The 24583-nt window shown below is 47.0% G+C and overlaps 1 protein-coding gene across 1 annotated transcript in view; it reads left to right on the plus strand.

Moving 5' to 3' along the window:
• ARHGAP33 (Rho GTPase activating protein 33) overlaps nucleotides 1–24583 on the plus strand; it is a 513356-nt gene that overhangs the window by 427667 nt on the left and 61106 nt on the right. The window contains exons 21-24 of the mRNA XM_030213378.1: nucleotides 12315–12460; nucleotides 16398–16602; nucleotides 18250–18374; nucleotides 18461–18535. Of these exons, the coding sequence (XP_030069238.1) occupies nucleotides 12315–12460; nucleotides 16398–16602; nucleotides 18250–18374; nucleotides 18461–18535 (551 nt within the window). The remainder of the gene's footprint in view (nucleotides 1–12314; nucleotides 12461–16397; nucleotides 16603–18249; nucleotides 18375–18460; nucleotides 18536–24583) is intronic.

A 24583-nucleotide genomic window follows, 5' to 3' on the forward strand; every position in this document is an offset into this window, starting at 1 on the left:
TCAATATACATTGTCTCTTAGGGAACAAACTATCCCAATAATGGAGCGTTACCGCTATGGAGGGACAAGCTCTTTCATTTATACTTCTAAAGGATTTTGGCAGCCACATTAATGCACTCAAAGGTTTGTCACCCACAGAGTGTTGTTCTATTTGCACCCATTGGCGGTCCGGGTATTCTTGATACCATTCCAGTGCTGCTTTCCCCTGCGCTGCCCTGTAATACCATGCAAGATTAGGTACCCCAAGTCCACCCCTTTTCCTTTCCTTATATAGGAGCGACCTCGCTAGCCTAGGACGCTTTCCTGCCCAGACGAATCGCACCAGCCTATCTTGTAAATTAGCTAAGAATCGCCTGGGCATTATCACAGGCAGCACCTGAAAAAGGTATAACAGTCTTGGCAAGACATTCATTTTAAGAATAGCTATCCTGCCAAACCATGATGTTCCCAAATCTCCCCACCTCTCTAGATCTTCCATGATAATTTTACCCAACCCCTTATAATTTGCATTAAAGAGCTCCGAAGGATCCCTAGTCAGATTCACCCCCAGGTATTTTAAATGTTTGTGGGCCCACCGAAATGGGGATGAAATCTTTAAAGACTCCACCACATCCTCCGGAATTGTCACATTCAGGGCCTCAGATTTTGTCATGTTGACCCTAAATCCGGACACCGCTGAATACTGCTGTATCATGTGTTCTAAGTGCGGGAATGTGGTCAAGGGTCTAGTGACGAACAATAATACATCATCTGCAAATAAGGCCAATTTATGTGTTCTATCCGCTATCTTAGCTCCCGAGATATCAGGATCAGACCGCACACGGGCTGCAAAAGGCTCCATTACCATTGCAAATAATAAGGGAGACAAAGGGCATCCCTGCCTAGTACCTCTGTGTAAATTGAATAAGTCTGAATTTCCTCCATTGACCCGAACACAGGCCTTAGGGAACTCGTAAAAGGCCCGAATCCAGCTACGAAATTGTATTCCAAACCCCATATTTTCCATCACCTTATACATGAAGGGCCAGTGAACCCGATCAAAGGCTTTTTCCGCGTCGAGGCTTAAAAGACATAACGGCTTCTGATTGTTTTTTGCCAAGTTCATTATATCCACCGCCCTTCTAATATTGTCCATCGCCTTTCGGTACTGAACAAAACCCACTTGGTCTGGATGAATAAGTACTGGCAAAATAGGGGCCAGACGGTTCGCCAGTACCTTAGCCAATATTTTGACATCTGCATTAAGCACAGAAATAGGTCTGTAGGATCCGCATTCAGAGTGATCTTTGCCTGGTTTAGGCAAGACCGCTATCCATGCCTCCATCATTGATTGAGGTAATGACCCCCCTCTCCCCACCTGATTAAACAAATCTGCTAGGAGCGGAGCTATTTCAGGGGCAAACTTCCTATAGAACTCATTGGGCAACCCATCAAGCCCGGGCGATTTATGTGAGGGGAGACTACTAATTGCTTCCTGGATTTCCACGGGAGTAATTGGCTCATCTAACATTGTCTGCTGCTGGTGACTCAGAGAGGTAAGTTCACTATCCTGTAAGTAATGATCTATCAATTCCATCGAAGGGTTGAGCTCCTGGGCATATAGATCTTTATAAAATTCCCCAAATCTGTGTCGTATTTGTTCGGATGTACTTAAGGTATCTCCTCCACCATCTTGTATCTTTATGATATTCCGCTCAACTTTTTGCCTGCGCAACTTAATGGCGAGAAGGCGCCCTATTTTGTTAGCATATGCATATGAGCTCACCCTATTCTTTGCCTGTAGCATGCTTAGGTGTTCTGAATATATGGAGTCAAGGCGCATTCTCTGGGAATTAAGTTCTCTCAGAACCCTAGCTGCGCCAGTAGCCTTATGCTGCTCCTCTAGCAAACGAATGCTTTCCAGGCATTCCGCGATCTGCGCCCTACGAGCTTTCGATCGTCTACTGGCCAATTGTAGGAAATATCCCCGGGTCACCGCCTTCATAGCATCCCATATTATACTAAGCTGGGGTCCTGAGCCTAGATTAAATTCAAGATACTCTTTCAACACTTGCTTGTAGCCATCCACCACTGTTCCCTCCCGCAGAAGACCAGTATTCAGTGTCCATCTTTTATTTTTTTTTTCGGCCCTAATATTTGGTAGAGTCACCCATATGGGGGCATGATCCGACAGAGTCACATTACCTATCCCTGCTTCAGGACCATGCTCCACCAGGGTTGCATCCACAAATATATAGTCTATGCGTGAGTAAGAGTTATGTACTGCAGAGTAAAATGTGTAGTCTCGTACCCTCTGATGTTTTACCCTCCATAGGTCCACTGTGCCCAGCGAAAGCGCCAAAGACTTCAAGGCCAAAGATTCCCTATGACCCTCGCCTCTGGGGAGCCCTGAACGATCTATGCTCGGGTTCATCACTGTATTAAAGTCCCCCCCTATTACTAGTGAACCCTGCGCAAAAGTAGCCAAGGAATTTCTAACCTTCTCCAGGAACCCAGCCTGTCCCGTGTTAGGCGCATATATAGAGGCCAGGGTTAAATCCACATTATCAATCTTGGTATGCATAAAAATATAGCGTCCACCCACATCCCGTTTTACCTTAAGAACCTGCGCCCCAACCGCAGCATGAATCAAGATCGCAACTCCTCCTTTCTTTGACCCAGTTGCTGATGCACAATACACTACTGGGTACTCTGGATGGGAAAGAAGCCTTTCATGTCTACCCACCAAATGCGTCTCCTGCAGGAGAACCACATGTGGTCTATGCTGCTTTATTTCCTTATAAAACTTTTGCCTCTTCTGAGGCATGTTTAGGCCCTTTACATTGTAGGAGAGAATTTTTAAGTCTGTATCAATCACCGTAGTTTGTAATAAAGCTGTTCTATCGCACCCCTGCATGATATCTCTATACAGTGCCATAATGCAAAATATACTCCCTGCATACCCAGCAGTGCCCCTCTCTCTCCCTTATTTTCCCATATCTCACTATCCCCCCCTCCCTCCCACCCCCCCCTCCCTCCCCCCCCCCCCTCCATTCACACCAATTGGAAGACCAATGTCCTCCAAGTGGGTCTTTGGGAAGTTATTCACCCACCACATAGTTCCCAAACCCACATCTATCCCTCCCCATCAATATCAGCTCATTCACGATCCCACTTAATCCTCACCCTTACATCTTTCATTACTATGCCCTCCCTTCAATTTACCATTTCAACATTCTTCAAAATCATACATTTTAAGGTTGTTGTCAACCCTACCATCAATGTTCAGAGTCAACTGGCATTTGCGGCAATGCCTACCCATCAAGGTAATCTCCTGGAAGCATGTCCCCAGTGTCCCGATCCAACTTGCTTCAACGCTTCTGGTTATTATGCCTTGCGGGTCCCGGGGTTCTCTGCCATCGCTGAAGCCTCGTCTTGGTAGCTGGCGCCATCACTCCAGGTGCAGTCTTTGTGGACACCATCTCAGCTGCGTGCAAGGCGTCCCATGCCTCTTGAAGAGTTTGCACCCGATATTTGGTGCCTTTCAGAGAGAAATTTAATGAGAAGGGGAAGCCCCATCTATATTGTATCTGTTGTTTGCTCAAAACTTCCAGCGCCGGTCTCATCAGCCTCCTCATCTGGAGCGTGAATAACGAGAGGTCCTGATAGACCTGAACCGGGGCTCCACCATACTCCAGGCTCTTTGTCTTCCTAGCTGAGGCTAAAATTCTCTCCTTAATCTCATATTTGTGAAATCTCACAATGATGTCCCTTGTCTGCTGCTCTTTTCGTGCTCCAAGAGCTCTGTGCGCTCTGTCCAGCTCGCATCTCATTTCATCTGCCTCAGGGCCCAACAAAGTAGAGCACAATGTATGCACTATTTCTGCCACGTTCTCTGTGTCTCCACCCTCTGGGACTCCTCGGAAACGGAGATTATTTCTTCGTCCCCTGTTTTCGATATCATCTAGTTTATATTGCAGGAGCTCATGTTTTTGTTCCATAGTCTGTAACATATTAGTGTGCTTATCAAGCAGTTCAGCGTGCTCATCTAGTTTTAACTCTGCCTCCTCCACTCTACCGCCCAATTCTCTGAGGTCCGCGCTGAGCGTATCCATGCGCTCTAAAATTTCTACTTTTGACTGCTTAATCTCCGACTGTATCGTAGCAGTTAACTTACGGAGCTCAACGGACAGTCCTTTCTTGGAAGGGGGGGCTCGCGTCTCAGCCATAGATAACGCTGAATCTGAATCCGAAGGAGACCCGCGCTCCGGGGACTCGCGGTGTCTGGAGGCCTTACTCGCCACGCTTTTCTCCGCTTTTTCCATCTCCTTTTTCCGGGTCGAGGCCGCTTTACTCATAGCGTCTGTATGCCAGGAAGTATTTTCTTACAGTTTTGCAATTTTTATCGCCGTTTGGATCGTGTTGTTTCCAATTTTACAGCTTTGGGGAAGGGAGCTGTGAATTCAGGCTACCATGCCGTCGGCTGACGTCACTTCCTCCACCCCCTTTAGTTTAGTTATAGTGTTTCCCACTACCCTTTGCCGCAAATTGCGCGCCAACATCCTGCCAGCTTTATTACTGAATTCAAAAAATTTTTGTTTTATTAACTTTCTATGGTATTCCATCTGTCTAATTTGTATTTGTTGTAGCTCCGCCCTGCATTCTCGCAGCTCCCTTATCGCTACAGGACACCGCCCTCCCTGATGTTGGGCTTCCAGAAAAGCCAATCTTTGTCGTACCCTCAATTCCTGGACTTGACCCTCTTTTTTCCGTTGACTACCTTTCTTAATCAAATGACCTCTTACTACCACCTTCAGGGCATCCCATAGGGTCCCATCCGTTACATCCCCTGTATCATTGTCCTCCATATATTCCCGTATCACCCTTCGAATTTCCCCGCATGCCTCTGCAGAATCAAGCAAGGATTCATTTAATCTCCAAAATGTTTGTCCCCGTTCTCTCCCCAATCCCTTCCATGAGATCCATATAGGGGCATGATCCGAGGTATGTATACTCCCAATATCAGAGTCCCGCACCTTACCCCATAAGTTACGGGATCCCCAGATTGTATCTATCCGTGTGTATGAGCGCTGCGCATGTGAGTAGAAAGAGTAGGTCCGCTGTCCTGGGTGTTGCATTCTCCAGACATCGATTAAATCTAGCTCCTTAACCAGTCTTAGTAATTTAGACGTATTAGCCTGTCTACCACCCTTCCTGCCCTTAGAGTAGTCAAGATCTGTTAATGCCCAATTGAAATCTCCCCCTAAAATTACATTGCCTGCCACAAATTGGAGTAGTTCTAACCTTAGGGTCTCAAAAAATGCCCCCTGTCCCTCATTGGGTGCATAGATATTCACCAAAGTAATTAGCTGGTTATTGATCTTACCTTTAACCGCAATGCACCTGCCCTGTTCTTCTGAATAGGTCTGTTCATGAATAAAAGGGACCGTATCTTTAATATAGATTGCAAGACCTCCTTTTTTCCCCCCTCTAGGGTCCACCAAAAAGTAACTCTTCCCCATATTCTTATATTGTATTAACCGCTCGTCTTTCTTTTGAATGTGTGTCTCCTGCAACATACTGATATCCCATTACATTTTACGAATTTCCCTGTTTATGATACTTCTTTTTTCTGGAGTATTCATGCCATTTACATTCCACGAACCAACTGTTATCCCTCCCACCTCCCCTTCCCTCCCCTGTCCCTCCCCCCTCCCAGAAAATCCCCTCGTCTGTTCACTAGCCTTAACTGCCAGTGGTATCCCTAAGGAAGTGTCGTTCCGATGGGTTCCCTTTCCATTCTTTATCCCCAACATACCCCATCACTCATCAACATACATCATTTTTCCCCCCATTCATGCTCCCAAATATCCCCTATATGCCAAAACCTTTTGTAAATCTTAACATTAAGTCACTGGTTGTAGAAGTGCTTTTTACTCAGCTTTAACTCCGGGCCATTGCCCTCCAGCTGTTTTTCTTTTCAGGTGCCTGCCGCCGTTTCAGTCTCACTGTCCATTCGTGGTGGACTCTTGTTAGTTCTTCCTCCACCCTGTGTGATCCAGCCCCCCTTACTCTTAGGGGGCCTGTCTGTGCTGGAATTCTGGGAAGCCTCAGATATCTCCGGCAGGTCCGTACATCCCAGTGCAGCCAGAATCTTCCATGCTCCCTCAGGTTGCAAGATTTTCTTTGTCTGGCTTCCCACTGTTAACAACAAACCCTTAGGATATATCCATCTGTAGCGCAGACCCGCCTTTTGCAAGAATCTCGTAATATCCTTAAAATCTCGTCTCTTTTGCAGAGTAGATCTCGCCAAGTCTTGAAAAATCTGCACTTGAACATTGCGCCATTTGATTTCTCCCAATGCACGTGCTTTTCTCCACACCGCTTCCTTCACCTGAAACTCATGGAAGCATGCCACTATGTCTCGAGGGAAATCCCCCCGCTGCGGCCCCAAGCTCCGATGAGCTCTATCAATTTTTATTGCAGGCCGTTCTAATCCTTCTTCAGGATCCGTTCCCTGCTCCAAAATAAAGTCACAAATCTCTCGCACCACTTTCTCCGCATCCCTGAATTGTACTTCCTCAGGGATGCCTTTAATTCTCAAGTTACACCGCCGCGAGCGGTTCTCCAAGTCTTCCAGACGTTGCTCCAGGAGATTTCGTTCTTGCTGTTCTTTAAAAGCACTCTTCCTCAAAGTTTGCAGTTCTCCCGCCATCGTATCCATCCGCTCCTCCGTCTCTACTATTCGGCCGCCCATATCTTTCACTTCTTCGCGGAGTTCTGTAACTGCAGCTTGAATGCTTTTCCTAGTATTAATCATCTCTGTTTTAAGTTCTTTAAACCATCGTATAATTTCGCTCCGCTCTACTTCAATCTCACCAGCGACTTGCTCCTCGTTATCATTATCAGACTCCATTTCGTCCGGCGCCATTTTTGCTCCACGCGGGGGAAGTGGTGTTTTCGCCTTACTCGCTACTCTCGGCGATTCCCTTGCATATTTAAATTTTGCCAATTTCTTTTGGCTGCCATTTATTTTAGCTGCCTTGCTTCTTCTTCTGCGGGGAATCCCTCGCGCTTTATCGGGGTTTCTCACACTTTTTTAATCTTTAACCCGCGGAGCTCTGCAACCAGGCTACCGGCTACATCGGTGACGTCACTTCCTCCTCTGGAGAACCGTGTTTTATGTTTTACGCACCCCTTTTTCTTTTTTATTCTTTAGTTCGATTACCACATTCTTATAGGCGAGAAAGTCATCTACTTCTCTGGCTTAGGTCAGGGTTGGAGAGTGTTTGAGTCATGGTGTTGACAGTGGAGGTTTTACCAGTTATATGCCTCAGTTTTGAATATTTTGTCATTCCTGTAGGAGGGCCTAAAGAAAGGCTTGGTCCCGAGTTCTCTGAAGGTGTAGGGTGGCTGCAGAAAACTGAGAAGATCCCTGTCCAGCAGTCAAACCAGATCCATGTACCACAGCCTCTGCGGCCAATCTGGTGCTATTAGAATTATCCAGTGCAATGCGATTCATGCCCTTTTGGTTCTATTGGCCATTGAAAGGGCTCAGTTGAGATGAAAAGGTTCTTCTGATTTGGTCATTGCTACCTTGCTTCAGGCTTGGAAATGCTCTGCATCCATGGCGTATGTGAGGGTGTGGAGGACGATCGAGGGTTGGTGTTCTGAACATGGACTTTCTCCCTTCTCTGCTCAGGTTGCACACATTTTAGTGTTTCTCCACGCAAGTGTTTGCGCCTTTTTGTGCTGCGACCCAGAGTCCAATCGAACCAGCAGTACTTGCGCAACAAATCCTCTCAACTGGTATCTTAGAAACCTGGACAGCTGGTTAAGTCTGCTTAAAACAATAACAAAAGAAACAGAACCAAAAGAAGCTTCTTTGGGGTTAACACAGGTTTATTCTTTATCCAAAATTAGGACAAAAAATAAGAAATAGAATAGAGAACAGGATAGAAAGGAGAACATTTTACAGAAATGGAAATACAGTGGGAAAGTGATCAGGACATTCTGTCAGTCACCCTGGCTTGGGGCCAACAGAGATGTACGCTAACCAACTTTCTTCCGTGACAAAAAAGTTTATATAGGGTTTTCTTTCTCTTACAGTAAAAGAGAAGGGGGAGGTTCTCTCCTCCCCTTGTCAGCAACTTGTAATTACAGTCAGGATCTTCTTTGTTTATGGTATCAATAAAGAAATACATAGCATATGTTTACATTTCCTTAGAAGATGCATTTGGTCTGTTGTCCAAAGGTTTTGGATCATTATATCTCTTCTATTCATCTTTACAGCTTTTCTCTCAAAAAAGAGTATATTTGTCAGAACCTTTTGGTCTATTGTCTGAGTATTTTCCTTTACCATATATTCTTATTCTAAAGACAAGAGTTAAAACTGCTTACTTATAGAGGTGTTAGATTTCTCTCATGCCAGCCCAGACCCTGTGTTTTGTAAACAGGTCAGGACACAGATTCAAGGAAATACATAATAAAAGACTACTTTTACCTGGCTCCAGAGGTCTATTTCTTAAAGTGAGATCTGTGTCGTCCTTTTGTGAGATGCAATATTTGATCTATTGTTAAAGGAGTTTCTGCAGATGTTACTCAATTTTCTGGTTACAGAAAAAGTAATTCTCTTTTTGCTTTGAAGTGGCCTTATACAAAAGACATGGGAAAGACCTCTGTCGCCTGAATTCCCTGAGGCTTGTCCACACTATGGGTGAGATCCTGGGCAGTCAGATTTGCAATTCTCTGGCTAAGCGCGGGGAGGGGGGGGGGGTAGAGTGAATGCTTCCAGCAATAACTGTTCTCATGATTCAGAAGGGGAGAAATCTTCACCCCTCCCTGTCTAAAAGATGAGAAAAAATTAATTCTGTGCATGGAATACTGGAGGCCTTCTTTATGCCTCTTCCAGGCCTTGCCTGTGCCTCCTCCAACACAAGCCTTCAGAAAGGATAGGTGTTGGGTTCTCTAAAAGTTCAGGTTGTGGCTTTGGCTTGTTTCAGGAGGCAACTTCAGAAGAGGTCTCTTGCGGCTGACCCATAAGCCGTGTCCAGAGTGGAACTTTAATTTAGTTCTTTAGGCTCTGCAGAAGCCTCCTTTTGAGCTACTTTGAAAGACCTTCTTGAAAGATCTTACACTAAAGGCAGCGTTCTTGGTTGCTGTTGCATCGGCACATAGGGTTTCGGAGCTTCAGACTCTCTCTTGGGATCCCTTTTTCCGCTGTTCAGAGGCAGGGGTCTCCCTGTGCATGGTTTCTTCATTTCTTCTGAAAGTGTATCAGAATTTCATCTCAACCAATTTGTGGAGCTTCCGTCCATTCACTCAGAGGATGAAGAGGCTCGGTATTCTTCTTTGAAGCTTCTTGATGTGCGTAGAGTCCTCATTAGATATCTGGAAGTCACAAATAAGTTTCACAGTTCAGATAGACTGTGCTTTTTGATAAACAGAGGCTTGATTTCATGGCTTCTAGGGCGAAACAGGGAATTTTTCTGCTTGTAAGTTAAATAGCTATTGTTTATGATGTGCATTTCCTTTGGCCACAGGTGGTGGCTGTCTGTTGTTTGTAAAGTTGTCAGTTTCTTCTTCCCACCAAAAGCTGTTATCTGAAACTAAAAAAAACACCTCATAGCTTAAACTAAGGGAGTAGAAAGAGAAGGTTCTCTTTTCCTGAGACCCTGTGAACAGTTAGACTTCTTAACTTGTGAGCAGCTGTATCTTGTTCCTGAACTCCCCAGGTACTATTGAGATAGTAGATAACTGAATATGGATCAAACATAAAATTATCTAAATATTTATCTGTTATTGCCTGTTCTTTTCCATCTGTTTTGTATGGTTCACTGTTCTACTCTGACAATAAACCTGATTAGTTTATTGACTCTGCTGTCCTGGACTGACTAAGAATCCTTGTGGTTTGTGTTTTTGTCTGTGGGTGCTTTCTGGGAACTGTGGGACCCCTGAGAGTGTGACCCCAGTAACCTAGAAATCACCGGGGAATAACCTGAGAGTAGGAGACTTGCCCAGAGGCAAGTTGAGACCAAGTCGGTGGGGTGGAGGGTGCTAATGTAGAGCACAAGCGGCAGGTGCAGGCAGACCTGAGCTGTGCTGGGGTCAGACCCTCCAGGTGGCCGCAGGGTTAGCCCCAGGCAGGTGGCTAGGCATTTCATCACAGCTTCCAAGCCTATAATTGCTAGATGGCTGAAGGAGACTTATCGCGTCAACTTATTTGCTGCAGGGAAGCAGGCTCCTCAGGCCTTGCAGACTCATTCTACAAAGCATACAGTGACATCCTGGGTGGAGACTACCTTACTGCCACCAGCAGATATTTGCAAGGCAGTGACGTGGTCGACACTGCATACCTTTGCCAAGCACTACAAGGTGGACGTTGTGGTTTACTCGGCAGCCAGTTTTGGGGCTTTGATCCTCAGGGTGGTGCTGACACGATCCCACCCACTCTAGGGATTGCTTTTATACATCCCATAGGTTCTGGAATAGTGGGAAGCTACATAATGGAAGGAGAAATTAGTTCTTACCAGATAATTTCCTTTTCACTAGACCAGAGGCTCGCCTGAGGTTTCTGAGATGTTTAATTAGTGTAAAGTAATGGGCCAAATAACAGCTGTCACCTTGCATAGTGCTTCCTGCATATCTCTTGTTCTCTACAAGTTGTCCCAAGATGAGAGAGGTCCATACTTGGTTAGTGTTAGGTTAACGAGTTGTTTAAGGCTGTTGTGTTTTATTCTGAGTATTATCCTTACTGCTTGTCTACAAAATACTGAAGTTCTGGACTAGATGCCAAGAGAGATCTGTCTCAGCTCAGTTTTCAGTTCTCTATCTCCACCTGCTGATTGATAGACACAACTATTCCAAAGGTTCTGAAAATAGTGGGAAGAGCTAATGGAAAGAAAATTATCAGGTATGACCTAATTTCTGCATTTAGGCCCACACATTGACATGGCATAAATGGGCAAGCCTAAGTGTTCATGTATAAATGCTGACCTGCAGTATACTATAACATAATCTGGTCACCCAGATGCTGTTATAGAATTAGTGTTTAGACGCTGCATCTTGGCACCTAACTTTTGGTCCAGCAGAAATCCACTGAAGCGGAGAACTCTGAAATACCATGGGAAAAAGTAGCAGAAGAAAACAAATGGGAAGTCAACTGTGGACTCCAGAAATGAGACGGACAGCCTTGATACATTAAAAAAGATTTATTGATAAAAAGACTTGACACAGCACTGTGTTTCTGCCTATGGCCTGCTTCAGGAGTCTGTTGATAACAACTGGATGACAAAATCTCCAATGTAGTATCTTTTCAATGCAAAAAATATAAAGGAAAGGTCTTGAAAAAGACCGTAGATAAAATATAGTAACATAACATAGTTGATGACGGCAGAAAAAGACCTGCACGGTCCATCTAGTCTGCCCAACAAGATAAACTCATATGTGCTACTTCTTGTGTATACCTTACCTTGATTTGTATCTGCCATTTTCAGGACACAGACCGTAGAAGTCTTGCCCAGAACTAGCCCCATTTTCAGGACACAGACCGTAGAAGTCTTGCTCAGAACTAGCCCCACCACCCAAACACCAGCCCCGCCTCCCAATCTCGGCTAAGCTTCTGAGGATCCATTCCTTCTGCACAGGATTCATTTATGTTTATCCCACGCATGCTTGAATTCCGTTACCGTTTTCATCTCCACCACCTCCCGCGGGAGGGCATTCCAAGTATCTACCACTCTCTCCGTGAAAAAATACTTCCTGACATTTTTCTTGAGTCTGCCACCCTTCACTCTCATATCATGTCCTCTCATTCTACCGCCCTCCCATCTCCGGAAAATATGGAAGATCAGTGTGTCCTCTAATCATATGGCATATGAACCACATGATGTTCATGTGACATTAGAAAACACTGTGGGTACAAAGTACCTGCAGTCACTTGCATCTGTATTTTCCGTGGGTAACATTTGCTGGAAGAGTACTTGCAAAAATTTGAAAATGCCATTTCTTCCTCTCAATGTAACTGAAAATTCTTGTGCTATTGAACAACTCACAGACTATAATCCACATTTAGGGTGTGCAGTTTTCAGATGGATTATTCGTGAAGGTAAAATGCCTTTCACTTATGCAAATTATTTTGAAAATTGACCATTCCATAACTTCTCAGAAACTGTCATCACAAAGCAGCTTGACCTACAAATAAATTCAGTAATGGAGTGCTAACTCCTAATATGGCTATTCCTGTCCTATCAAATGACCCAAAGAGCCTCGAGGGTAGTAATCTGTCTGCAGAGCGATGGTCCACAGTCCTACTAACACCTCTTTCACTCTTACAGGTCCATGGAGATAGAGTCAGTGGGACTGAATGGAGCTGATGCATTCCAGGAGGTGCGGGTGCAGTCAGTAGTGGTGGAGTTTCTCCTCAATAATGTGGACATCCTTTTCAGTGACAAGTTCACCTCTATCGGGAAGGATGGTGCAGGTAAGGGGCAGGAGATGGGCATCATGCTGCAGAGGAGCAGAAGATCTCAGGTTCCAGAAAGGCTCCTGTGCTGAACTTTCCCTTTTCCTTCCATCCTTCTGCCTGTTTCTTTTCTCTTGCTCCTTCTCTCCCTGTTCCACTCTTTCTGTAGTGTTATCTCTGTTCCTTGTACTTGTCTCCCCTGTTTGCACGCTTGTGTCTTTCCTTTTCCTTGTTCTTTTTTAGGGTATCTGTGTATCTCTCTAGCTCTCTGCAGTTTGTCTTTCTCTTATACTTTCTCTCTCTCTCTTCCCTTTCTTTAATTTTCATTGGTGCTTCTACTATGGGGCCTTAACATTGCTGTCTTCTGACAATGTTAGATTCCAGCACATTGAATGTCTGTGGCACTGAGGTATGAAATCAGTAGAAACTATCCCAGGCGGATCTCATAATGCCCCATTCTTTAATTTTAAACCCTTCACCTCCCTCTCTTCCAGTGCCTCCACTGCATGTGCGAAAGATGTTACGTCGCTCTGAGAAACACAAGCTCCTGACGCTGCAGGAGGCATTGAGTAAAGTCCAGCAGAGACAGGAGGAAGGGATCCAGGACTGGGTATAACCTGGAGGACCAAACCAGCAGCTGTGCCTGGCTTTCCCACATGTTCTTTAAATAGTACCAGCTTTGGATGATCATTGTAGCGCATGCTGGCCTAGAAGTGACATTTGCTATGTCCAGAATCTGTTTATCTGTAGATATCCTACATCACTAGCACCTGTCTCAGGAAAAAATGTTCTGACAAATACCCAGCATTTGTTTGTTTTTGCTCAAATGTCCAGTGGGAAATATAATATACATCAGACTCTCAGGAAAGTGATGGAGACAATCTGATGCCTCCCTCATGATCTGTGTTTGGTAGGAGGAGCAATGGGACCATGAAACAAAACTGAAAACTTGTGAAGTGATTTCTCGTATGGCGTAAGACGACATTGCCATTGCTTGTAAAATTTTCTGTAGCTGAGAGATGGGAAATGGACAAACTAGAACAAGTGATTCACTGGAAGCCCCTGTAACCAGCTATAGCAAAACTTTTGGTCATTAAATGCTTGCCATTTTTTTATTTCACCTTCTGTTATTTTCCTATTTTATAAATTTGTAAAAATTGTCTTCTTTTTTTCTCATTTTGTTTTCTGTCTGTGGCAAGGTATAATAGGGATAGGTTGCCCCAGGGAACCATGGCATTTAGGAGGGGGGGGGGGGTGCAACTAGGGTGTGACAGGCTGAAATGGTAATAGGAGGGAAAAAAGCTTCCCATATTTGGAGCCACTTCTTTAGTATAGCAGCATACCCATCCCCAGCTTCATCCCTTCTTGGTTCAGATCCTGAGATCTCTTGCTGGAAGTTGGGGCTGTAGTGCTGTGGGGCCCTCACATCTGAAATATTGCACCCTACACCCAAGGATTCTCAGCTGAGTCACCCAGCATTTATTAGATGTAAGCAAGTTGTTGGGGAAAGCGACTGAAAGAGGCTGACTGGTTGGCGCCCACCGAAAACACTGAGCTGACCCTGATTCCAGGATTTCATGGAGCACCTGTTTCTAGTGGCAGACTCTCTTGTGAAATATGGCATCTCTGAGATCAGTCTTGGCAAAGAAGGTAACTGGAAATTTGCATCCTTTTTCTGGCAGCATCCTTTACGCTTCCTGATTCCAGCAGTATAGATCATCTGGAGAATTTGCTGCTCAGTCTCCCAGCTAATCCTCAGCAATACCTTTACAAGCAAAAGGCCACTTGCTTTTGCTCTGACTTTGAGTATCTTACTATGCACTCTCTGATTCACCCAACAACCTTTGAATTGTAGGATGCTGTAGAATCTGTGCTATTTCAATATCCACAGCATGCTGCACCTGCTGCTCTTTAAACTCTTTCCTACAAAATGCACTGATTCCGTGCTGCTCTTTGATCTCACTGCACAATGTGCTAGATCTGTGCCATTCTGTGGTCATTTCGCTATGCAGTGCAGTAGATCCCTGCTGCTCTTTAATCACCTGACCAAGATCTATGCCGCTCTTTGGTCATCTCACTTCGCAATGCACTGAGTCTCTGCTGCTCTTTGATCATACAGCTGTACAGTGTGCTAGATGTGTGCTGCTCTTTGGCTGCACTGGGTCTCTGCTGCTCTTCAATCACATCACTACACAGTGTTCTAGATGTGCGCTGCTGTTTGATCTCACTGTTCAGCACACTGTGGTTTGCCCTCTGATCTTTCTCGCTACACGATATCTAGAAACAGATTCAAAGTAACAGACAACTTTCAGGAAGAAGCTTCGGTGTAGAGAATGACACGGGAATAAAATTTGTCCCCATCCCCGCCCTGTCCCCATGGGTTCAGTCTCCGTCCCCACGGGCCCTGTCTCCATCCCCGCCCCATCCCCATTGGATCTGTTCTCATCTGCAGAAGCCTTGAACACTTATGATTTTATATTTAAATCTTTTTATTAAAGTATAAAAAGGAACAGAATGCTGTGCAACTGTTGTATATAAATTACAAATAGAAAAAAATAACAACTAGCAGCTGTAATAACCCTCCTACCATCATCACCCTCTACCATTCCAACCCCAACAATAGCTGACTTCTACTACCCAAGGAATCCTAATCCATCCTGTTAAATTGTCCAGGGGTACAAAATACAACCCGTTCTGTATGGCCTAGAGGGGAGAAATGCGCCCTACGAAGCACTGCTATGATTTTTTATTCTGTGGATGAATAAGAAACATCAACAATCTCAGGATTCTGTCTAGCTCTCCTGTCTTCCACAGTCCCTCCTGCAATAGAAGATGTCTTCTTAGAAGATGTGCTGGTAGCAGGATGTACAGGATCCCCCATGCAAATTTTGCTAGCTGTGACCAGCATGTTTGCTTGTTTTTCCAAAAAATAAAAATATTGTCATCTGCATCAATCAAACATAAATAGCAGTTCAGTTCATTAACAGGCTTCAAAGCAGAAAGTGACACGGGGACAAAGTTTGTCCCCATCCCCGCAGTTAGGGTCCCCATTCCCGTGTCATTCTCTACTTTGGTGTTTCTGTTCTCTCAGTTGTTGGTACTGCTGCTCTCGGCTCAAAGGACTGAAATTGTATTAAAAATTACACAGGAATGATAGTTATTTATTTTATTTTCAGCACTTGATATACCGCAAGTGATCCCTGAGGTGACAATGCGGTTTACAATTTTTATTACAGGTACTTTGCACAGTCCCTAATGGGCTTACAATCTAAGTTATATAAATTGTACTTGGGGCAATGGAGGGCTAAGTGATTTTCCCAGGGTCACACAGAGCTGCAGAGGGCTCAAGATCTCAACCCTTTGCCGACCTGTCAGGCAGCAGCGGGAATCAAACCCAGTTCCCCAGGTCCGCAACCCGCTGCACTAACCATACTGTGCAATTTTAATTATGTTTAGCTGTTAACCACTGTGAACTGTGTGAGACAGCAGGTTATACATAAATTTTAAATTGTGCGAGACAGCATGTTATACATAAATTTTAAATAGTGCTATTGATTGTCATTAATGATCACAGTTAACATACAAACCTTTACAGCGATTAAAATTATTAACACTACTAATGCTAAATGCTCCCCTGCTGAAGCTATTCCCCCACCTCCAGAGTATTCCTCTCTTGACAAGCCCCCCGCTTCCAAAGACCCCCCTGTCTCCTAAGGCCTCCCCTCCCCGGGCATCTGTTGAAAATGCAATAAACTGCAATCAATGTATTTTAATTGGCTGATTAATTGTGCTTAACATTTTTGATTGAACAGCTTTAATAATAAATAAAAGAAATGCTTAAAAGCAGATTGACTCCTTTTGAGCAAGATTGGATTCACTTAGCAAAGTTGTAAAGACAGAAATTTTGTACAAGTGTTTCACAGGAACTAACTCCTCCTTTTCCTGCGCTTTATAGGCCGCTGTGCTCTGTCCAGACCGAAATCACTCCTGGTGAGCTGCACCCGGCTGTTGAGCCTGGAGGAGGCCCAAGCTAGGAACCAACAAGCACTCCTTACTGGCTCTTGTGCTGCCCAGGGAAATATGATGGAGCTGGAGAGGGGAGGAGGGGACAGAGGCACACTTATGAAATACCACACAGTCATAGAACTTCCAGATGAGAGGTAAAGACCGAGGAGGTCCATCACTGGCCAAAGTGTGAGGTGATTTAACTGAGAGCGGGAGACAGGGAGATGCCTCATCCAAGTGTCCTTATCTGGGGTGCTGTTCATTCTCAGCCCTCCTCTGATCCTAGGACTTTCACTTCCTTTCCCTCTCTGCCCAATCCCGGAGCATCTCTCCTTTACCTTCCCTTGTCCCTCACTGATAACCTGGGATTCTTCATCTATAAATCCCTCAAAAGAATAAAATATATAGATACAAGGAAGGTTGGAAAATGACTATTTTTAGTATGCAAGATAAAATTTATATTCATTAATATGTAAAATAATGCAAATGTATGTGATCTTAGAAACCTTGCAGCAGAATTTTCTAAATCTTTCCGTAGGATCTACCTCTGAGCTCTTGCAGGAGCCTAAGTACTGTGCATGTTATGTCACTGCCTTACTATGGCTCAACAGGGACTAAATGGCATTCATTGGAGTTAAAGGATTATCCCACTGATATTCAAAGAGTGGCCAACACATTCATCTCTTGCATGTGTATATTTTTTAAAATGTAGGGATAATATTGGGCTGTTTTGCCCTACTACGATCCACATAGTTGGAGGCAAGCAGGGTAAGGGCAGGCTAAAAGAATTATCTAGACAGTGATTATATTTAGCCACTAAACAGATACTTATATGTTTAGGCTTGTTCAGTAGCAGGCCTAAACTCAGTGATATGTCTGTGTGGTCACCACACAATCCCTATATTCAGTGCTGCTCCCTGTATGGATAATGATGCTGAATATACAGATTATCAGTGTTTAGAAAGAATGGGTGTGGCAAAAATGTAGAGAGCTTCTATTCTAAGGAGAAAGCGCTTGTACCATCTGGGTATTAGGATCCTGGAACAGAGCCAGATGACTTAAGGTCATCTGGGATAGACCAAGCCAGCCCTGGTTTTGCCTCCATTTGTGGTTTTTGCTTGTCTTAGAAGAATCAGAAATGCAAGTGCATGGATACAATGGCAGCAAAACCAGGTCTGGTTCAGCCTCTTTTTATGACCTGGAACCATCTGGTGATCCTAAAAGCTGAATAACCCAAACCTCTCCCTGAATTTTGCCTGGACCTTTTCCAGTAGCTCCACAGACAGTGCAGAGATGTCTGTGTACATATTTTCTGGAAACTGAAGCATTTATCTCCTCTCACCAATTCATCTTAAGTTCTGACACCTTGGAAAGCAGGCTGATATTTGCTGAGCCCTCTCTAACCTGTCTTTCAACTCAGCAGGGTCATTACGCCCCTGTGTACAACCCTCTCTTTTCCTTTCACTTATCTCTGTGTGGGTATAAGATTCTTGCTCTCTGTGTTTAGGCCTCTCTCTCTCTTTCTGAATATGAGGGTATTTCTGTGGTTAAAGAGTCTTTCTGTGGATATTAGGATAAGATCTCTGTCTGTGGGTATATCCTGCCATCTGTTAACACGAGGGATCTCTGGGGATATGGATGGTAGGGGGTCTCTCTATAGGTTTAATTGTATTTGGAGGTGAGGAGGAAGGTGAAAAGTGAGGCGTGGGATGTGTGAAGAGGATAGAGAGCAGTTTTAGTGTGTGTACATTTGTGATGTGTCTGGGTGTGGAGACTTCAACCTTTCTATTTCAATCTCGCAGAAGAAAACCACGAAAAGCATCAGGTGGCAGCTGGAGGTTGTTTTTTGCACTAGGGAAAACTCCAGTTTCCTTACGGAGGAAATCACGCCTTGGGGATCTCTTCAGCGTGGGGGAGTCCCCAGCAGGTGAGGAAGGAGTGGGTCAGGGACTGTGCTCTGGCAGAGCCTCTTGCGACTGTTTTTCTGACCAATCTTCTCTTCCTCTGTTGCAGGAGCAAGAGCAGAAACTGCGACACTGCGCTCAGCAAAAAGCGAGGAGTCTTTGTCTTCCCAGACAAGTAGCACAGGTAAAATAAAGCAGGAGGTCCATCGGGACAGTGAGAGTCTGTGTCTGTGTCTTTTGTGCATCCCAGAAGAAACCTAGCTTCTTGTCTGCCTGGTCTTCCCTGCTGTTGACACTATTTAGGATCTTGGGCAAAGATGCTTTGAGGTATATTTTCAAAAGGTATGTCTAGATAACTTTTGTTAAGCCAAATAGCAGGCCTAAGTTTAATCAGACTACTTTGTCCAGTTAACTTGAAACTGAATATATAGCCCACACATATTCTAACTGTCTATCCAGATAAAGTTGACAGTCCAGTTGCTGCTACAAGGATGGTTGACCTGCCAACTTGACACATCACTCCTGAGCTAGTGACATTAAAGGCAAGCACATCAGGTTCACACCTTGGCACGACCCATCACTTCAAAACTGATTTTCTACAGTTGTTTCAGGAACCTGCTGCTGTTACTGCTTTTATCTTTCTCAATGATGTGATGTGGTAGAGAATTGTTTTAAGATTTGTAGTAAGTACACACAGGAAATCCAGTACGCTAGCATTTAACTTTCAAAAAGGAGACTGATAAAATGAGAACTGTGGAAAAAAAAAACTTAGAGGAGCAGCTGTGAAGGTCAAAAATGTACATCAGGCGTGGATGCTATTCAAAAATACCATCCTGGAAGCCCAGGCCAAATATATTCCATGTTTCCATATCATCATGCTGATCAATCCATAGACCGGTGGGTTGTGTCCATCTACCAGCAGGTGGAGATAGAGAGCAATCTTTTTGCCTCCCTATATGTGGTCATGTGCTGCCGGAAACTCCTCAGTATGTTCTCTATCTCAGCAGGTGGTGGTCACACACAGCAGCAGCTCTGGCTAGGTCTCCAGGCCTAATTCTTAGGTTTTGTTGAGTACCTGGGGTTGAGGGCTCTTCTTGAGCAAGTGCAAACCTGGTGGTGCCAGGTCCCTCCTTTTCTCCCCCCTCCCGCTGGCTCCGTTTAAAAAAAAAAAATTTTGGACGTCCTTTAAGGGCGTTTATTTCAACGTTTATATCAGCGTTTATTGCAGCTGCTCACTGGGACACCAGTTCGTTACAGCGAGGAGCAGGTAATTTTTACCTTTTGTAGCGGGCAGGGGATTCCCCGATTGGTCTCCACGTGGCTTATGGCGTCGGAGGGTGAGGGCGCGAAGAATCGCTCCCCGGACTGCGTGTGCGCGTCTAGCGGGGATGCGGGGGTTTCAAAGCCTGAATTGCCCTTTTTGGGCGTCAGTTTGGAGTCCGGTCAGTGTCCCGGTTCTTCCTCCGGTGCGGCGGTTTTTCCCGCCATAAGCGCCCATCCCCCGCTGCTCGCCCCCTCTATTTTGGCCAGCCACTCTGCTCGGACGGCTTCATCTTGGGCCGCCCTCGAGGTGGGAGACGTTAATGCTATGGTCGCCCTTGATTCGGGCGACGGCAAGAAAGCGGCCAAAGTTAAGCGCCGTTCTTCCCGCGCGGCTCCTTCTCGAAGTTTCGCGCCGGATGCCATTTTGGATGCGCAACATGTTTCTCCCCCGCTCTTGCGAGCGCCGGTTGAGGGTGCGTCTAGGGCCGTGGCCCAGGCTGCAGAAGTGCACAGTTCGGGGGGTTTCTCCCCTGAGTTCATTTTGCTGCTGCATCAGGCTTTTCTTATGCAAAACGCTGCCCCTGCTCCCCTGTCTGATAAAGGGGTTGAGGCCTCCGGAAGCAAACACCCTCGGGTAGATTTCCAGGCCCTAGAGGACTCTGTCTCCCCTGATGTACATGAGGGCAGCGTATCTGAGTTCTCCCAAAGGTCCTTTGGGGATTCCTTGGAGGAGACGGATTCCCGCTCGGATGGAGCGGATGACCCCTCTGCAGCGCAGATCTTTCGCTCAGAGGATTTGCCCAACCTGTTAGCGCAGGCCATGAGCATTTTGAAGATTTCCTCTCCGGAGGACGTCTCTCCCTCAGCTTCTGCTGGCTCTGCCATTATGCTGGGGACGAAGCGCCCGCCTAGAACCTTCCACGTCCATGAAGCCATGCACACCTTGATTTCGGCTCAATGGGATTTCCCAGAAGCGAGCCTTAAAGTGGCTAGGGCTATGTCCCGCCTCTATCCTCTGCCGGAAGGCGAACGGGAGGCCTTTCTTTGGCCTACCGTGGATTCCTTAATCACTGCGGTGACTAAGAAAACAGCGTTGCCGGTGGAAGGTGGCACGGCCCTAAAGGATGCCCAAGACAGAAGATTGGAGGCGGCTTTAAAGTCGTCCTTCGAGGCGGCAGCTTTAAGTTTGCAGGCCTCAGTTTGCGGCTCCTATGTGGCCAGGGCGTGCCTGACGATTGTGCAGCGGGCTTCCCCCTCGGATCCTTCCTTGAGGGCTGATTTGCCCTGGAATCGGGCTTGGCCTACTTGGCAGACTTGCTGTATGATGTCTTGAGAGCCTCGGCTAAAGGTATGGCTCAGACAGTCTCTGCTCGGCGCTGGCTTTGGCTGAAGCATTGGTCTGCTGACCACGCCTCTAAGTCTCGCCTGGCTAAGTTGCCTTTTAAAGGTAAGCTGCTCTTTGGGGTCGAGCTGGACAAGATTGTGACCGATCTCGGCACGTCCAAGGGCAAGAGGTTACCGGAGGTCAGGGCTCGGGCCAGTGGTACCCGCCCCGGTTCCTCCAAAGGACGGTTTAAGGAAGCCCGTCGGTATCGCCCGGGCAAGTCTGGAACTTCTCCCCCAAGCAGCATTTCTTTCGCAGAGACCGCCGTCCCGGGTGTGTCCTCCGGTCCTCCCCCAGGGTCTCGTACCCAATGACGGGGCCCTGGTCCATGGCCCAGAGCAGATTGGAGGACGCCTATCCTCGTTTCTGGGCGAGTGGACCAGGGTAACTTCAGACGCTTGGGTGCTGGAAGTCATCAGAGACGGCTACAAGCTAGAGTTCTGCCGACCCTTAGAGAGGGTTTGTGCACTCTCCCTGCAAGTCTCCGGTCAAAGATGTGGCAGTGCAGCAGACTGGACAATCTGATCCGCCTGGGTGCGGTCATTCCGGTGCCAGATGATCAGCTTGGCAAGGGACGTTACTCCATTTACTTTGTGGAACCAAAGAAAGGAGGTTCTGTGCGGCCTATCCTCGACCTCAAAGGGGTTAATCGGGCCTTGAAAGTTCGACACTTCCGAATGGAGACTCTCCACTCTGTTATAGCGGCAGTGAAGGCAGGGGAGTTCCTGGCATCCTTGGACATCAAGGAAGCTTACTTGCATATTCCCATCTGGCCTCCTCATCAACGCTTTCTGCGTTTTGCAGTCCTGGGCCGACACTTCCAGTTCAGAGCCCTCCCGTTCGGGTTGGCTACTGCTCCGCGGACCTTCTCCAAAGTAATGGTGGTCATCGCGGCCTTCCTACGCAAGGAAGGAGTACAAGTCCATCCTTATCTGGACGACTGGTTGATCCGAGCCCCCTCTTATGCAGAGTGCGGCAGAGCTGTGGACCGGGTGATTGCTCTTTTGAGCTCCCTGGGGTGGATCATCAAGTGGGAGAAAAGCCAGCTGCGCCTGACTCAGTCCCTGGAGTACCTGGGAGTTCGTTTCGACACCCAAGTGGGCAGAGTGTTCCTGCCAGACAATCGGATTGTCAAGCTTCAGGCTCAGGTGGACCAGTTCCTAGTAGCCTCTCCTCTTCGGGCTTGGGACTATGTGCAGCTGTTGGGCTCTATGACGGCCACGATGGAAGTGGTGCCCTGGGCCAGGGCCCATATGAGACCTCTACAGCTCTCTCTGCTGCAGCGATGGACTCCAGTGTCAGAGGATTACGCTGTGCGCCTTCCCTTGGATCCAGCGGTGCGCAAGGCGCTGAGCTGGTGGCTGAGGACAGACAAGCTGTCCGCAGGAATGCCTCTTTTGACCCCGGAATGGGTTGTCGTCACGACGGACGCCTCTTTGACGGGCTGGGGAGCCCACTGCTTGGGAAGGACAGCGCAGGGGCTCTGGTCTCCTGCAGAGGCAAAGTGGCCTATCAAACTCCTGGAACTCAGAGCCGTTCGGTTGGCGCTTTTGGAGTTTCTCCCGGTACTGGCGGCGAAGCCAGTACGGGTCCTGTCGGACAATGCCACGGCTGTGGCCTATGTCAATCGCCAGGGAGGTACCAAGAGCGCCCCTCTAGCCAAGGAGGCCATGAAGCTATGCCAGTGGGCGGAAGCGAACCTGGAACAGCTGTCGGCGGCCCACATTGCGGGAGTCATGAATGTCAAGGCGGACTTTCTCAGTCGCCATACCTTGGATCCCTGAGAGTGGCAGCTATCGGCTCGGACATCACGAAGCGCTGGGGCCAGCCGAGCTTAGATCTGATGGCATCGTCGGCCAATTGCCAAGTGCCAAGTGCCGCGCTTTCTCAGCAGAGGACGGGGCCGTCACTCTCTGGGAGTAGATGCTCTTCTCCAACGGTGGCCGACACAGGAGCTTCTCTATGTGTTCCCGCCCTGGCCCATGTTGGGCAGGGTGCTATACCGGGTGGCAAAGCATCCGGGTCGGATAATCCTGGTGGGTCCGGACTGGCCCAGACGTCCCTGGTATGCGGACTTGATCAGGCTCTCGGTGGACGGCCCTCTGCGGCTGCCAGCGGTGCGGGGCCTGTTGCACTAGGTTCCCGTGGTGATGGAGGATCCCTCCCCCTTTGGTCTTACGGCCTGGCTATTGAGCGGCAGCGTCTGAGGAAGAAGGGCTTCTCAGACAAGGTCATCACCACTATGCTGAGAGTGAGGAAGCGCTCTACTTCTACTGCTTACGCCAGGGTTTGGCGTACTTTTGCATCGTGGTGTGAGGCAGGCTCTCTTTCTCCCTTCACTGCTCCAATTTCTTCAGTGTTGGCGTTCCTGCAAGAAGGTCTGGAGAAAGGCTTGTCGCTCAGTTCCCTTAAAGTCCAGGTAGCAGCTCTGGCTTGCTTCAGGGGTCGCCTGAAGGGTGCTTCCCTGGCCTCGCAGCCAGATGTGGTGCGCTTTCTCAAGGGATTTAATCACCTACGCCCTCCTCTGCACTCGGTGGTGCCTGCGTGGAATCTCAATCTAGTGCTAAGAGCCTTGCAGAAGCCGCCTTTTGAACCCTTGTCGAGGGCATCTCTGAAAGACCTGACGTTGAAAGCAGTCTTTTTGGTGGCTGGACAATCTTCAGCCAGACGAGTTTCTGAGCTCCAGGCGCTATCATGTCGGGAACCCTTCCTGCAGTTCACTGAGGCAGGAGTGTCTATTCGCACGGTGCCTTCCTTCCTGTCCAAGATTGTTTCTCGTTTCCATGTGAATCAGCAGCTCTGCCTACCCTCCTTTCGTAGGGAGGACTACCCAGAGGAGTACTCTGCTCTCAAATATCTAGATGTGAGACGAGTCATCATCAGATACTTGGAAGTGACCAATGATTTCCAGAAGTCGGATCATCTGTTTGTGCTGTTCACTGGTCCTCGTAAGGGTCTGCAGACATCCAAGCCTACAGTGGCAAGATGGGTCAAGGAAGCCATTGCAGCGGCTTATGTGGCCGCGGGGAAGATGCCGCCTATCCAGCTGAAGGCTCACTCCACTAGGGCACAGGCGGCCTCGATGGCAGAGGCCGGGTCCGTCTCCTTGGAAGAGATTTGTAAGGCGGCAACTTGGGCATCAGCTCATATTTTCTCTCGTCATTACCGCTTGACTGTGGCTGCTCGGGCGGAGGCCCAGTTTGGAGCTTCAGTGTTGCGGTCAGGGATTTCTATGTCCCGCCCTGGGTGAGTACTGCTTCAGTACATCCCACCAGTCTATGGATTGATCAGCATGATGATATGGAAGGTAAATTATGTATCATACCTGATAATTTTCTTTCCATTAATCATAGCTGATCAATCCATAGCCCCTCCCAGATATCTGTACTGTTTATATTCTGGTTGCATTTCAGGTTCAAGTTTAGTCTTCAGTTCCTGTTCAGGAGGATCTTCGTGTTCAAGTTTTTTCGATTGAATTCTTCTGGAGTTGAGACAATTTTGTGTTACAGTGAGCTGCTGCATTCCTCTCCCCTCCATTTTACGGGGCTGGATTGAGACCTAAATTCTGCCGGCGCTCCCTCCCGC

This window comes from Microcaecilia unicolor, chromosome 8 (genome assembly GCF_901765095.1).
Source record: "Microcaecilia unicolor chromosome 8, aMicUni1.1, whole genome shotgun sequence".
NCBI lineage: Eukaryota > Metazoa > Chordata > Amphibia > Gymnophiona > Siphonopidae > Microcaecilia > Microcaecilia unicolor.